We start from the raw sequence: 15684 nt of genomic DNA, 5'->3' as shown, positions 1-15684 counted from the left end.
AACAGAGTGAGACCCCGTCTCAAAAAAAAAAAAAAAATCTGCCTCCTGTTTTTTCTCCCACAATGTTCACTGTTTCTCTGTCCATTCCTAAAAATGAAATATATATATATATATATTTTTTTTTTTTGAGGCCTTGGGAATGGCTCTGTCACCCAGGCTGGAGTGCAGTGGCGGATCTCAGCTCACTGCCAGCTCCACCTCGGAGTTTACCATTCTCCTACCTCAGCCTCCCGAGTAGCTGGGACTACAGGCGCCCGCCACCTACGCCCGGCTAAGTTTTGTATTTTTAGTAGAGAGCCGAGGGGTTTCACTGTGTTGTAGGATGGTCTCGATCTCCTGACCTGTGATCCGCCCGTCTATTTCTAAAAGTGCTGGGATTACAGGCTTGAGCCACCGTGCTCGGCCTGAAATATATTTTTAATATGAGAGGAACTGGCAATACTCACAATTGATTTATACCACATTTCTGGCCTTTAAACATTTGTCATTGAAAATAACGTTTATAATTTTTAATGAGAATATTATTTAGCTAACAGGAGCGAAGGTAAAATTATATACACAATTAACATAAATTTTATTTTTTTTTCCTTTGTTGTGCAACAATCTCAGTAAAATATTAGAATTTCTAAAAAGATCTAGAATGTGATCATTTCAGATATTTCAAATAAAGAAAAGTAGATGTTTACAGACTGAACACTGTCAATGACTAACAGTTACATTGCCTGGAAATTGCTCTGTTGCTCCACATTATGTAAAGTTCTCCAAAAGAGCCCATTCCCTAAGAGATATATAATTCAAATGGCAAAAGCTATTACAAACTACTTTCAATAATAAATTTATTAGTAAGTTTCTATAATTATTTTAATAAAATGTATTGCTGGTAATGTTACATATTATTTGCTTATTAAATATCTTGGACAATTGATATTTACATTGTTGGATTCTTTAAAAATAAACCAAAAAAACTATAATTTCATTGTGAATTAAAATATTACAACTCAAATTTTCTAAGAATTTTCAGCAAAACCCCCAGATCTGTCAATATTGTAGTTCAAAAATGAAGAAAATACTTCAAAGGGCATAACAGGAAATAGAGGCACAAAACAAATATTTCCCAAAAAATTTTCAAAAAGCAATTTTCAAACCTCAAATTTCTTATTATAATCAAAGTTACTAATTGATAAGACATCTTCATCCATTTAACTGTAACTATACTTAACAAAAAGTTAATCAAGTGACCAAGTTTTAATCCAAAATTCAAATATATTTTCTTTGTTCTTTTTTTAGCTCACATTTGTACCAGTTAACAGTTTTCTAAGCTCGTTATTTTTCTACTTCCAAACTAGATATTAAATCAAAATAGAACAAAAAATTTTAAATAATAAAGTAGAACTAGAAAATATTGTCTTAAAACGATTGTTTTCTCTCTTCTGCAATGACTTCAGCATATTTATTTTCATAAAATTTAAATAAAATATTTTCGTTAGTTTTATGGTGCTAACCACATAAGTAATAAGGCAAACAAACCTTTTCTATGACAGACCAAGGCTTCAACACTGGCATGAAGTTTCCTAAGTTGCTGATCCAGATTCTCAAATTGCTGCTGCTTTTCTTCAAACCACTAAGAAAAAAATGAAAAATGGAGCTAATTTAGGAAGAACAAACCATTGTAAATTAGGTTACCAATACCAAGCTACATTCCTTGTTTTAAAGCAACAAATTAACCATGTATAACCATGGTGGCCAACTGATGTGGCTGAGAACTAAACTCAATAAGCAAATTAATATCCTATTTTCCACTTGTACAGCTTTAAAATGCAATTGTTGGGCTCATTAATTCATCTCATTATTCAAGTCGAAAAATCAGCTCTTACTGCATCCGATTCATTCATCTTGATTGTCATTTTGTTGACAGCGTCGGCAGCCTTGTTCACCATCCTCAATATTCCTGCTCCACTCAGAGCCTGTGTATTAACTGCTCTAGGCAGCTGGAATTGAATGACAAATAAGGGCAAACAAACCGGTTAAAAGCCTGGAGGTTTAACTGGGCACAAAAGTGATCCCCCCTCCTTCCCACCCGCCCCCAACAAATTTAAAAAAGGAGGTTGTATTTTCTTCACTCTCATACATTTCACTAGTGAGATCTAATTTCTCAAATATACTACTTGTACATTCTCAAAGGAAAACTTAAAAAATAGACTTTCCATTTGCTTTTCTTCTGCACGTTTACATTTAGATGGAACAAACACCCTGTTTGTCAAAATATATTAAGAAATTGCCAAGTACCCTAACACTGGCCACCTGTTTGCTAACAGAAATAAACTGTTTATAAGGAAAGAAGAAAGTCTTGAGAAAAATCTCCTTATGCTCAGTTAGCATTGTGTGATTTTGAGTTTTTAAAAAATTCTGCAACTCAAGTAAATTAAAGAAAAAAACTCAAACTAGAACTCAAATTGTTCTTAGGAGCCAAAATTATACCAAACATTTCAAACATAAAGAGCATCATGGTTATAATTTAGGCTCTTTCAAGTCACAAATTTGCATTTCAAAACCTTAATAAGGATACCAAAATGTAGACAAGCAAACACACATTCAACTTTCTCTTTCTCTAAAATGAAGTCTGAATAAACTTATTTCAACATGATGCCTGAGGAACAACTTAGGGCATTCAGAGTTAGACTACTTACAAACCACTCTCTTAAATCTTATTTTAAGTGTTCAAGAAAGGGACTAATCATCCTACAAGTATCAAAGCAAAGATATTTTGCTACTAATTTAGCAGGGTAATTAAAGCACTAAGGAAAAAAATAATAATAATTGCTTTATTCCATCTATTGACCCAATTATTTACTATATATATAGTCATATAAATTACAATGACAAATAATGAGAACATTCATATACAAAAATTTAATACAGAAATAATACCTCTGAACTTTCCAAGAACTGCCTTAAATCAGGATCCTGTAGTAAAGTTGGATGTTTTACTGTTCTTTGAAGATACCTAGATTTAAGAGTAAAATTGCTCCTTTATCAGTAGCATCTTGAATTATATTTCAACAAAATGATAAAAAATAGAAATACTAGGAAAAAAGGTGTCCTCACTACTTCCTATTAGTCTGATCTCACTGTAATTACTTAGAATCCTACAGCAATTTAATAATTAAAAAGGTTTCTGTTCATCTTTTGAAAATTGATATACTATCCAGTTTTCATAATTATGTAAAAAGAAAAATGGCAACGGGTGGGAGTGGGAGAGGATAAATAACTTACCAAACTTCTCATTGCAAAGCATTAATGTTGTAAAGGGGCATGTGAGTTTGTTGAATAATTTTATCTTTAGATGGAGTCATTACATTCTCAACTATAATTTTAGAGTTCTAAGAAACATATTATTATTACTATATATATTCCACTCAACCAAGTTTTAAATTGCTATTATCACCAAAATGGGGAAGAGTATACCAATTGCATGTCAGCATATTTAAATGATCACAATTAGCTTGAGTCCTCACTTGACAAGAACTAAATTTTCTTCAATATTTTCCCCATACCTCAAACAAGAAATGGGGAAAGGATTCCCTATTTAATAAATGGTGCTGGGAAAACTGGCTAGCCATAAGTAAAAAGCTGAAACTGGATCCCTTCCTTACACCTTATACAAAAACTAATTCAAGATGGATTAGAGACTTAAATGTTAGACCTAAAACCATAAAAACCCTAGAAGAAAACCTAGGGAATACCATTCAGGACACAGGCATGGGCAAGGACTTCATGTCTAAAACACCAAAAGCAATGGCAACAAAAGCCAAAATTGACAAAAGGGATCTAATTAAAGAGCTTCTGTACAGCAAAAGAAACTACCATCAGAGTGAACAGGCAACTACAGAATGGGAGAAAATTTGTGCAATCTACTCATCTGACAAAGGGCCAATATCCAGAACCTACAAAGAACTCAAACAAATTTACAAGAAAAAAACAAACAACCCCATCAAAAAGTGGGCAAAGTATATGAACAGACACTTTTCAAAAGAAGACATTTATGCAGTCAATAGACACGTGAAAAAATGCTCATCATCACTAGCCATCAGAGAAATGCAAATCAAGACCACAATGAGATACCAGCTCACACCAGTTAGAATGGCGATCATTAAAAAGTCAGGAAACAACAGGTGCTGGAGAGGATGTGGAGAAATAGGAACACTTTTACACTGTTGGTGGGACTGTCAACTAGTTCAACCACTGTGGAAGACAGTGTGGTGATTTCTCAAGGATCTAGAACTAGAAATATCATTTGACCTAGCCATCCCACTACTGGGTATATACCCAAAGGATTATAAATTGTGCTGCTATAAAGACACATGCACATGTATGTTTTTTGCGGCACTATTCACAATAGCAAAGACTTGCAACCAACCCAAATGCCCATCAATGACAGACTGGATTAAGAAAATGTGGCACATATACACCACAGAATACTATGCAGCCATAAAAAAGATGAGTTCATGTACTTTGTAGGGACATGGATGCAGCTGGAAACCATCATTCTCAGCAAACTATCGCAAGAACAGAAAACCAAACACCACATGTTCTCACTCATAGGTGGGAACAATGAGGACACTTGGACACAGGAAGGGGAACATCACACACTGGGGCCTGCTGGGGGGTGGGTGGAGGGAGGGATAGCATTAGGAGATATACCTAATGTAAATGACGAGTTAATGGGTGCAGCACACCAACATGGCACATGTATACATATGTAACAAACCTGCACATTGTGCACATGTACCCTAGAACTTAAAGTATAATAAAAAAAGAAAAAAAAAGCCAGGCGCGGTGGCTCAAGCCTGTAATCCCAGCACTTTGGGAGGCCGAGACGGGCGGATCACGAGGTCAGGAGATCGAGACCATCCTGGCTAACACGGTGAAACCCCGTCTCTACTAAAAAAAATACAAAAAACTAGCCGGGCGCGGTGGCCGGCGCCTGTAGTCCCAGCTACTCGGGAGGCTGAGGCAGGAGAATGGCGTAAACCCGGGAGGCGGAGCTTGCAGTGAGCTGAGATCCGGCCACTGCACTCCAGCCTGGGCGACAGAGCGAGACTCCGTCTCAAAAAAAAAAAAAAAAAAGAAAAAAAAGAAAAAAAAATTTCCCCATACCTCTTCAAAGGTATTTATTCAATATTTCTATTTTTAAGGCTTTGCTGTTTTTGGTAAATATCTTATCTAAATATGACACCATATAAAATCAAATAAACGAATACCACGTAAAATGAATAAAAATGAAAAAGTGAGAAACATCACTATGAAATCAATTTCCCCTTTATTAGAAAAGCTCACATGTGCCTGTCACCCATAATAAATTACCAATCATGACTTCATAAAAGGAAATAAGGTCAACTATTTGATGATTCTCAATTATTCATCTAATCCCATTAAAAACAACTGCTATCTTTCCCCAAGTTAATAATTATATGCAGTAATATTTCAGTTATAATATTTTTACTCACAATTAATAACACATTTATTTCTTTAGAATAAATGTAGTCAGTAATTTCTTCTACCTTTTTATAAAATTATAAAATATGTCTAAAATTAATGTTTCCAAAAAAGGATAATCTTCTCTAAAGTCAAATTCTATACATTGATCAAAATGACTATTTTATCAGTATCAAAATGTTAACTTCTGTTTTTATATATTTAAATAAAATATACAGCATACTAAACTTCATTTTAAGTCAGTAGTCCACATAAGAAGTCATTATACTAGATCCAGATCATTTAACAGATATCTGCAATATAACCTATGCTATGGTTTAAAAGTTTTTGCTGCCTATATTATGAAGCCAAAAAAATGGATGCAGCAAGAACATTAACCCTGTAGGTTTGAGAAATGTTGGTATTTCCCCACTTGAATTTGACTTACAATTTTAACACTGAAGTTCTGTCACAATATATCAGATAAGTTATTTAGTTTTTTAGACTGAGTACTACTTGAAGGCAGTTTGCATAAGTTGCTCATCTCAGTGCATACCACAGCTAGGTAATAGCAGGAACTCAGATACTTGTAAAAAACAAACAAAAACCCAAGAAAGACAAAACATCTAGTACTTAACCTCTAAGAAATATTCCGGCTGGGTGAGGTGGCTCATGCCTGTAATCCCTGCACTTTGGCAGGTGGATCACAGGTAAGGAGTTCGAGACCAGCCTGAAACCCCATCTCTAGTAAAAATATAAAAATTAGCCAGGGGTGGTGGCATGCACCTATAGTCCGAGCTACTCAGGAGGCTGAGGTAGGAGAATCGCTTGAACCCAGGAGACGGAGGTTGCAGTGAGCCGAGATTGCGCCATTGCACTCCAGCCCGGGTGACAGAGAGAGACTCCATCTCAGAAAAAAAGAAAAAAAAGAAGAAAAGAAAAAAATATTCTAATATTTCAAACCTAAGTGGAAATACCTTGTATCATTTATATTCTAAAACAGCTTTCCAAAGTGAGTTCTGTAGAATACTAGTCTCACATACTATTCCATGAAAAAGACTGTAGAATACTAGTCTCACGTACTATTCCATGAAAAAGACTGATTCCATATCAAGAAAGTTTGAAATATATACATATTCCTGTCTTTTAAAATTAGTATCAAACAGCATTTTATTAAGTGTTGTGAGAACTCCTACAGAAAATAACCCTAGTTGAACTCTGTTAAACCCTATGTTAACAAAACTCAATTGACTATAGATCTTTTTCATTCTACCACATATTAGCATTCTGAAGAATCAATTTTGAAAAACGATATTCCAGAAAAAGGGGGTAAAACCTTCCTTCTCAAAGGCAACATGAAATAAAGCTTAATACATATACTAAATACATATACTAAAATATACATGTATGTATTTTTTTAGTTTATATATTTTTTTAGTTTAGTATTTTTTAGTTTTTTAGTTTATATATTGTTTATATTTAGTTTATATATGTATTTTTTAGTTTATATATATAACATATATAACTAAAAATGTTAACTAAAAACATAAACTAAACATATATAAACTAAAAATATAAACTAAAAACTAAGAAATGCATACATAAATATGCTTTTATATATATATAAGCTTATATAATGTTGAAATTAAGAACAGAACTATAAAATGGATTTTAAAACAATAAATATTTATAAACATACGCCAACTCGGAATTAAGACCAGAGATGGTTGTAATATAAAGGAAAGACACAGGACAAAAAGGGTAAATGAGTGTAGGAAGAAGACAGGAAAAGAGGTATAGGGAGAAATTGAAACACTGAAAAGAAACAGAAATAGAATTGATCAATACCATCCAATAAGAGGTGCTCAGTAATTGTTCTTCAAGTTTACTTCAAGTTACTGATGAAAAATCACTCAAGGCTTTCAAATTCTTATTTACTTACCAGAAACAAAACAAAACAAAGTAGGTTATATAAAATGCTTGAGAGCAACAGAGTTACAAATATTTATCTTGCTTGAAACTAAAACACAAGTGCACACAATGGGAGAATAAAAAGGTAGAAAGAGCCTGGGACTTGGATGACATTCACTTGTTCATTCAACAAATACTTACTGAGCTCTTACTACCTATTAAGTACAGTTTTGAGTACCTGGAAGACATCAGTGAGCAAGAGACTAAGATTCCTTCCCTGGTGAAGCTTACATTTTAGTACAAGATAGACAATAAACTATAAACATAATAAACATACAAATGATAAAGTATGTGACAAGATGGCAAAAGCTATGGGAAAAAAAGACAGAACAATGGGGTAAATATCACCAAGTATTTAAGACGTGGTTGGTGGCAATAAATATAATAGGTCAGAAGAAAGCCAATGACTGAAACAGGCTTCACTTGAAAGGTGTTATTTGAACATATGAACTTGAACAAGGAATGCTATTCAGATACCTAGGAACAAAGAATTCTAGGCAGAGGGAGCAGGCAGTTGAAAAGACTCTAAGATAGGAAAATGCCGAGGGTGTTTGAGAAGCAGCAAAAAGGTTAGTCTGGCCTAAAGCAGAGTGAGTGATCATGAAGGATATGAGATCAAACAGGTAACACAGTGAGACGTGCAGGTAATATAGAGTCTTGTAGTCCATTAAAAGGATTCTGGCTTTTACTGAGTAAAATGGGGACATGGGGCCAGGGTGGGGAGGGGTTAAAAATGATCTGATTTATATTTTAGAATATAAATATATATAAAACTACTGTAAGTTCTATATTAAAGTAGAAGTGCCAAGAATGGAATCAGGGACACCAATTAGGAGGCTACTGCAGTTAATTAACACCTTTGGACTCAAAGCCAGTAGACTGGTGAGAAAAGGTTGTATTATCAGTTATCAGAAAGAAGCAATAGAATTTCCTGGTGAATCAGATAATCCTGAACAGCTGCCTACCCCAAACTCTCTGATTTGAAAGAGTGGATTAATTAATCTACATTAACCGTTTAGGCCAGTCGGATTTTTAGATGCTTGAAATGAACACAATCCTGACACACTTACATTTTATTTATTTATTTATTTATTTATTTATTTATTTATTTATTTAGAGATGGAGTCTCACTCTGTGGACAGGCTGGAATGCAGTGGCACGATCTCGGCTCACTGCAACCTCTGCCTCCTGGGTTCAAGCAATTCTTCTGCCTCAGCCTCCCAAGTAGCTGTGACTAGAGGCACGCGCCACCACACCCAGCCAATTTTTTTGTATTTTTAGTAGGGACAGTGTTTCACCATGTTGGCCACGATGGTCTTGAACTCTTGACCTCGTGATCCACCCACCTCAGCCCCACAAAGTGCTGGGATTACAGGCATGAGCCACCACGCCCAGCCTCACATTTACACTTTAAAGAGGAATGCATCTAAGTAATTTACCTAGGTCACACAGAAAGTATGTAGTGTTAGTACAGGTTTCATCTGAAAAGGAATTATAAATCTTATACACTTATTATCAGGCTCTAAATTTCTCCTTCTGTATTTGCAGATGTGTATCCTTACCTATAAAATATACTCAATATGATCTAAAGATTTGAAGCACTCTCAAGAAAACCAAGCAAGTGATGTTAGGGCTACTCTTAAGTAGTAGTCTCTGTTTACTCTAGTGAGTGTGGCACAGGGGAATACTTGGGTATTTAACCACTCCTTTTCTCTTCCTAACCTTTAATACCAGATATTTATCCTTTCATTCAAGATAGTAATCTGGATCATCTAAGTTTGAACAAATACATAAATATCACACTATTAAATAAAATAATACAAAGAAAAATACTTTCCTAACCCACCAGATCCAACTAGGTTGAGTATCCCACAGATGTACCTGTTTGATGTTTAAAGTTTAAGAAATACCACAGAAAAATCACTTTAGAAGAGCTGATTATATGAAAGGGCAAGAAAAATGCAGTTTTAAAATCCTGTACAGATTAAAAAATAAATGTGTACAGGAAAATTAGCTTGGATAGAAGAACTAAGATTAGATTAAAAGAACCATTCCAGTTCCTTTGCTTCTATACCTTTATGCCTATATTTTCTTCAGTGATTTTTTTTTCTAATTGAAAATGAACTTTTCCCTCATACTATACTGTTTCTTTTTTTCACTATTGTAAATTCCACTATGGTAGCATTTAACAAGTAGAATTTATCAGTAAAGAAAGTGTCTTTATACACACACTGGGTCAAGTTTCAATATCCCTTAAAACTCTCCTCAACATTTCATACTACATGAAGGTATGGTAAGTACTATGCAATGCAGTCAAGTTAGAAGAAAGGTAAACGTAGAATCAAATTATATGTCCTTGGTACAATAAATCTTCATTAAGTTCCTTATCAAGCATGCCATCTGAAATACTTCAAATTTACTCATAGAAAAATAAGACTTGAAAGGTCTCTCAAAGGGTCCTGGTTACATTTTCAGGAAAGACTAAGTGAAATCAAGGTAGACCATTATCTACCTTGATTCTTAAAAATATTCAGTCTATGACCTCTCCTACAATAGAATCAATTCAAATGCCCAACCTAAACTTCTCTTGATGCAATTTAAATCCTTATTCTGGGTAACTGCTGATTCTCACAGACATAATCCCATCTTTAAGTCTTCTCTAATATAAGATTTTAAACTACATATTCTTTAGCTTTTCTTAATGTAAATTGTTCAAATCTAACTTCACTGTGCCATTTTTCTTAAAATTTAAACAATTTACTACTGAAAATAAGAAATAAGTTGCCTTGAAATAGTTTTAAAAAATAATTTGCGGCCGGGCGCGGTGGCTCAAGCCTGTAATCCCAGCACTTTGGGAGGCCGAGACGGGTGGATCACGAGGTCAGGAGATCGAGACCATCCTGGCTAACACAGTGAAACCCCGTCTCTACTAAAAATACAAAAAAATAGCCGGGCGTAGTGGCGGCGCCTGTAGTCCCAGCTACTCGGGAGGCTGAGGCAGGAGAATGGCGTAAACCCGGGAGGCGGAGCTTGCAGTGAGCCGAGATCGCGCCACTGCACTCCAGCCTGGGGGCGACAGAGCGAGACTCCGCCTCAAAAAAAAAAAATAAAAAAAATAATTTGCGACCTAGAGAAATAGATACCACCCCCAAGACCTGTCCTATTCACCTTAACCACTGATTTTAAGCCAGAGAAAAATAAAGAGCAAACAAACAAAAAAAAAATGAAATTAGAAAGTTTCAAGCCTAGGTAATTACCAACTCGTGTCTTAAATGCTGGGCTTTAAGATAATTTATATTTGTTTTCTCACTTTGTCAGCACAGCAAGGAAGGAATAATTTTAAGACTATGGAGGTGGGGTTCTTCCCATCTTCCCATCCCTCCCCGTTTTAGTCTGCTTCAATGAAGACAAGTCTTCAAAGCTATAGGAAATGTGTAGAGTCAAGTACTCTAAAGGAAAACACAACATATATATTAGCCTTTAAGTATAGCTGTCCCTCAGTATCAGTGGGGGACTGGTTCCAGGACATCCTACGGATACCAAAATCTGCAAATGTTGAACTCCCTGATAGAAAATGGCATAGTGTTTGCATAATAATCTGTGGACATCCTCTCATATACTTTAAGTCACCTCTAGACTTATAATACCTAATATAATGGAAAGACTATGAAAACAGTTGTTAAGCTGTATTTTTTAGACAATAATGATCAAAAACGTCTGTACATGTTTAGTATAGATGTAATTTTTTTTTCAAATATTTTCCATTCACGGTTAGTTGAATCCACAAATGAGGCACCCACAGATATGGAGGGCCAATTGTATACAGTCAACTCAAGCAAAGACTAATACTTTTGTACATTCAAGTAAAAATCAATTATACAAAAACAAAGGGGCACAAACTGTACTTCTCACTGTATTTAATAATGTTCTAAGTAAAAACTCATCAGAAAAATTAATTTAGATGAACTATAATTAGCTATACTATCCAACACAGTACATGAATGTGGCATAACTTCCTAGAAACCTAAATAAGACCAAAGTGGGATTATTTTTATCCAAAAATTTTTATTTTTCCCCCCATTCACAACTTCCATGTTTTCCAAGTTTGGTAGTTTCTTAGTACTCTTGGTGACTACCTATGATATAATTCTATCCCCAGCTAACTCATGTCTTTATATGTTTTCTATTATATGCTCCTGCTTGTAGCATGTACTAGAAAAATGGGTGTTATTCTGTTAGACTACTGATGAGGATTAAAAATTATACAGAATAATTATACAGTATTTTGTTGAAAGAAATAACTTTCTTAAAACAGTTTAAAGCAGTCTTAAGGGCCATCAAGTGGTACCTTGGAAAAAATTTAATCATTAAAACACAATTGTGCCATATAATAGAATTACATTTAAAGTACAAACATGAGAGTAATAAAATATAGCTGTCTAGAATTACCTTTCAAGAGCTGCTCTCCGTTTTTCTACAAACTCAGTGGATGATGAGTCTTCTTTACCCACTTTGACCTTGGTCATCCCTTTGAAGAAGTTGAATGAGATTCATGATTACTTTATATTGCTGTGAAAGTCTTTTACAATCATTTCTTCATAATTTAAAATACACTCAAAATTTGAACTTAACAGCCCTAAACTTGTAACTGGTATCTTACTTAAACAGCAAAAACGTTTTGAGGAATTAAATCTCATATGTTTTTTTTTTTTTTTTTTTTTTTTGTTGAGACTGAGTCTGGCTCTGTCGCCCAGGCTGGAGTGCAGTGGCCGGATCTCAGCTCACTGCAAGCTCCGCCTCCCGGGTTTACGCCATTCTCCTGCCTCAGCCTCCGGAGTAGCTGGGACCACAGGCGCCCGCCACCTCGCCCGGCTAGTTTTTTGTATTTTTTAGTAGAGACGGGGTTTCACCGTGTTAGCCAGGATGGTCTCAATCTCCTGACCTTGTGATCCGCCCGTCTCAGCCTCCCAAAGTGCTGGGATTACAGGCTTGAGCCACCGCGCCCGGCTAAATCTCATATGTTAACATATTTACTTGGTAAATACTTAAAACATGAGAGAACAGATAAAATGTTTATAGTTTTCTGATCCGTTCTGCTTTTGTTTACAGAAAAGCTTATATCAAAAAGAACCTTTATCTGTTGTATTTTATACTCCTGGTAAATTAAAAGGTGTTTCTAACCCAATATGCATAATGGAATTTCAAATGAATAAATTTAAGCTCAATTAACATTTTCATTTATCATGAGCAATAATTAAAATTCTTTACTTTGGGATGACAAAAATAAATGTAATCCATGAATTTGTTATGTTTTCTCTCCTGCAGATTATAAGAGCATGTTCTTGTTTACTTATCATAGGTAGTTTTATAATGGTTGAAAGAAAAAGCTCTTTCACAGAGTCATTTATAACTTCAGATTTTAAAAATAAGTCATGTTAATTATTTCTCTATGAGAAATTTAATTTTAGACTGCAGATTTTTCTCTTTTATTTTCCTGTTCTTTTTCCTTTCAAAAATGTATTCTGTGGAAACAAAGTATTGAATATATGCTACACCATGAAAGAACCTTGAAAATATGACTCTAAGTGGAAGGAATTTGTCACACACAAAAAAATCATCTACTGCATGACCCCCTCTACAAGAAATGTCCAGAGTAGGTAAATATTTAGAAAAAGAAAGTAAATTAGTGCCTGCCTAGGGCTGGGGAGAATAAGGACATTAGGGGATGATGGCTAAGGGATCCTAGATTCCATTTTGGGGTAATAAAAATATTCTAAAATTGACTGTGGTAATGTATGCACAACTCTTAATATATTAAAAGCCAGTGAATTGGATACCCTTTTTTTTTCTTTTTCGAAACACGGTCTCATTCTGTCACCTAGGCTGGAGTGCAGTGGCATGATCACGGTTCACTGCAGCCTCTCTATATTCCAGGCTCAAGCAATCCTGAGTAGCTGGGACCACCAGCACGCACCACCATACCCAGCTAATTTTCTGTAGAGACAAGGTTTTGTTATGTTGCCCAGGCTGGTCTCAAACTCCTGGGCTCAAGCAATCCAACTGCCTCAGCTTCCCAAAGTGCTAGGATTACAGGCATGTGCTACCACACTCAATCTAGACACTTTAAATGGATGAATTATATGGTATGTAAATTGTATTCCAATAAAGTCTTTTAAAAATGGATTATGTAAAACCATACAATTCTTCAGTTTGGTACATCTTCAGTTTGGCACAGTCATTATTAATCACCTATTAATGTTTTGTTTAAAATTCCAATGGAATGCAATGGCTTGAAAAGGAAAACTTAAGACACCTAAAGCTACCTCTGACTGAACTACCGGATATGGGATGTGAATTGTTTCACAAACTGTATTTCCCTGAAAAAAAATCTCACCACTAGGTTGTTCTTCACTGAAGTTAAAGACCTATCCATTCTACTTTTTAGAAGTAATCGTTAAGGGACATTGTGACCAATAAATAAATAAATAAATACAACCCCAAACAACCTACCTTAACCAGTTAACTTTTAATACTTTTCAACTTTGTTGTTCTTTTCTAATAGTTTAAATGGAATAGCGTTCTTAAGCCAATGAAGGTCCTACCAAAGTAGTAAGTTATGTGCTAATGAAGACTCTTCTCCCTTCAGTGGCAGTTATAAAGCTTCCCAGCAAAGAGAAGTTATGACTCTTTTTCCACGCCCCCTGCTCTAAGTGTAAGTTACTTGAAAACCACCAGCTATGTAATTAGAAGTTCAAAGATCAATTTGTCACCCACCTTTAATAATTGTTCAAGACTTTACCATACTTTGAAGAAATTGTTTTGCTTGGCTTCATATTACTATTTGACTACATTTATTTTTTTCCTGACAATTTCTCTATATATAAACTGTATTACATGTAGTTGCCTGAAATCCTTTTTGGAATGGTGGAGTGAGTGTGTGTGTGTGTGTGTGTGTGTGTGTGTGTGTGTGTGTGCAAAATTTTAAACAGGCCAGGCGCTGTGGCTCATGCCTGTAATGCCAGCACTTTGGGAAGCCAAGGCTGGCGTGGGAGGTCAGAGATCGAGACTATCCTGAGCGCTAACACGGGCAAAAACCCCGCCTCTACTAAAAATACAAAAATTAGCTACTGGCCATAGGCAACTTTGCTGGGAAGCTTTATAACTGCCACTGAAGGGAGAAGAGTCTTCATTAGCACATAACTTACTACTTTGGTAGGACCTTCATTGGCTTAAGAACACTATTCCATTTAAACTATTAGAAAAGAAGTAGTCCCAGCTACTCAGGAGGCTGAGGCAGGAGAATAGCGTGAACCCGGGAGACAGAGCTTGCAGTGAGCCAAGAGAGTGCCACTGCACTCCAGCCTGGGCAACAAGAGCGAGACTCCGTCTCAAAGAAAAAGAAAAAAAAAGAAGTTTTAAACAACTTAATCCACGTTAAATGTATTTCAGTTGGGTGTGGTGACTCATGTCTGTAATTTCAACACTTTGGGATTGAACCATCCCTGTAGAGGGGGGATGGTTTAAGCCCAGGAATTTGAGAGTAGCCTGGGCAACATAGTGAGATCCTATCTACCAAAAAAAAGAAAAGAAAAAATCAGCTGGGCATGGTGGCAAACCTGTAGTCCCAGCTACTACAAGAATAAAATAAATTGTATTCTTGCTCTGATACCTAGGCTGGAGTGCAGTGGCTTGATTGTCGTTTACTGCAGCCTCAAACTCCTGGGCTCAAATGATTCTCTTGCCTGCCTCCTGAGTAGCTAGGACCACAGGTGCACATCACCATGACCAGCTAATTTTTCAATTTATTTTTTTTGTAGAAATAGGGATCTTACTATGTTGACCAGGCTTAAATGTATTTTAGATGATTCTACAATAACACAAGCATTATGTTATTTTTAAAAATTGGAAAGTTTTCTATTTTAGGTAAAAAATTCAAGCAAACTATAATTGTGGTGAAATAACCATATTGAAATTAGGATGCAGAATAGAATCATGATTAAGAATAGAGGGTCTGGAGTTAGAAAGCCTACATTCAAAGCTCAGCTCTGTCACTGACTTGGACCATGTTACCTAACCTTGACTAACCTTTGTTTCCTTGCCTGTAAAATAAAGACAATAAGTTAACCTCATAAAGTTGCTGAGAGGATCAACTGATAGAATGTACATGAAGTACTTACCACAGTACATCAGCACAGTAAGCATTCAGTGAATGTTAGTTATTCCTACGCTTTAATCCAG

At 35.4% G+C, this 15684-nt stretch overlaps 1 protein-coding gene across 2 annotated transcripts in view; it reads right to left on the bottom strand.

The window, feature by feature from the left end:
- SNX2 (sorting nexin 2) overlaps positions 1-15684 on the bottom strand; it is a 54196-nt gene that overhangs the window by 12766 nt on the left and 25746 nt on the right. For both annotated transcript variants that reach the window (XM_003900039.2, XM_009208976.1), the window contains exons 7-10: positions 11896-11974; positions 2929-3004; positions 1875-1988; positions 1528-1621 (exon numbers count right to left, since the gene is read on the bottom strand). In XM_003900039.2, the coding sequence (XP_003900088.1) occupies positions 1528-1621; positions 1875-1988; positions 2929-3004; positions 11896-11974 (363 nt within the window). The remainder of the gene's footprint in view (positions 1-1527; positions 1622-1874; positions 1989-2928; positions 3005-11895; positions 11975-15684) is intronic.

This window comes from Papio anubis, chromosome 5, assembly GCF_008728515.1.
Source record: "Papio anubis isolate 15944 chromosome 5, Panubis1.0, whole genome shotgun sequence".
Taxonomy (NCBI): Eukaryota; Metazoa; Chordata; class Mammalia; order Primates; family Cercopithecidae; genus Papio; species Papio anubis.
Note: the sequence above shows the minus strand (reverse complement) of the source record. Positions and strands in the feature narration are given on the sequence as shown.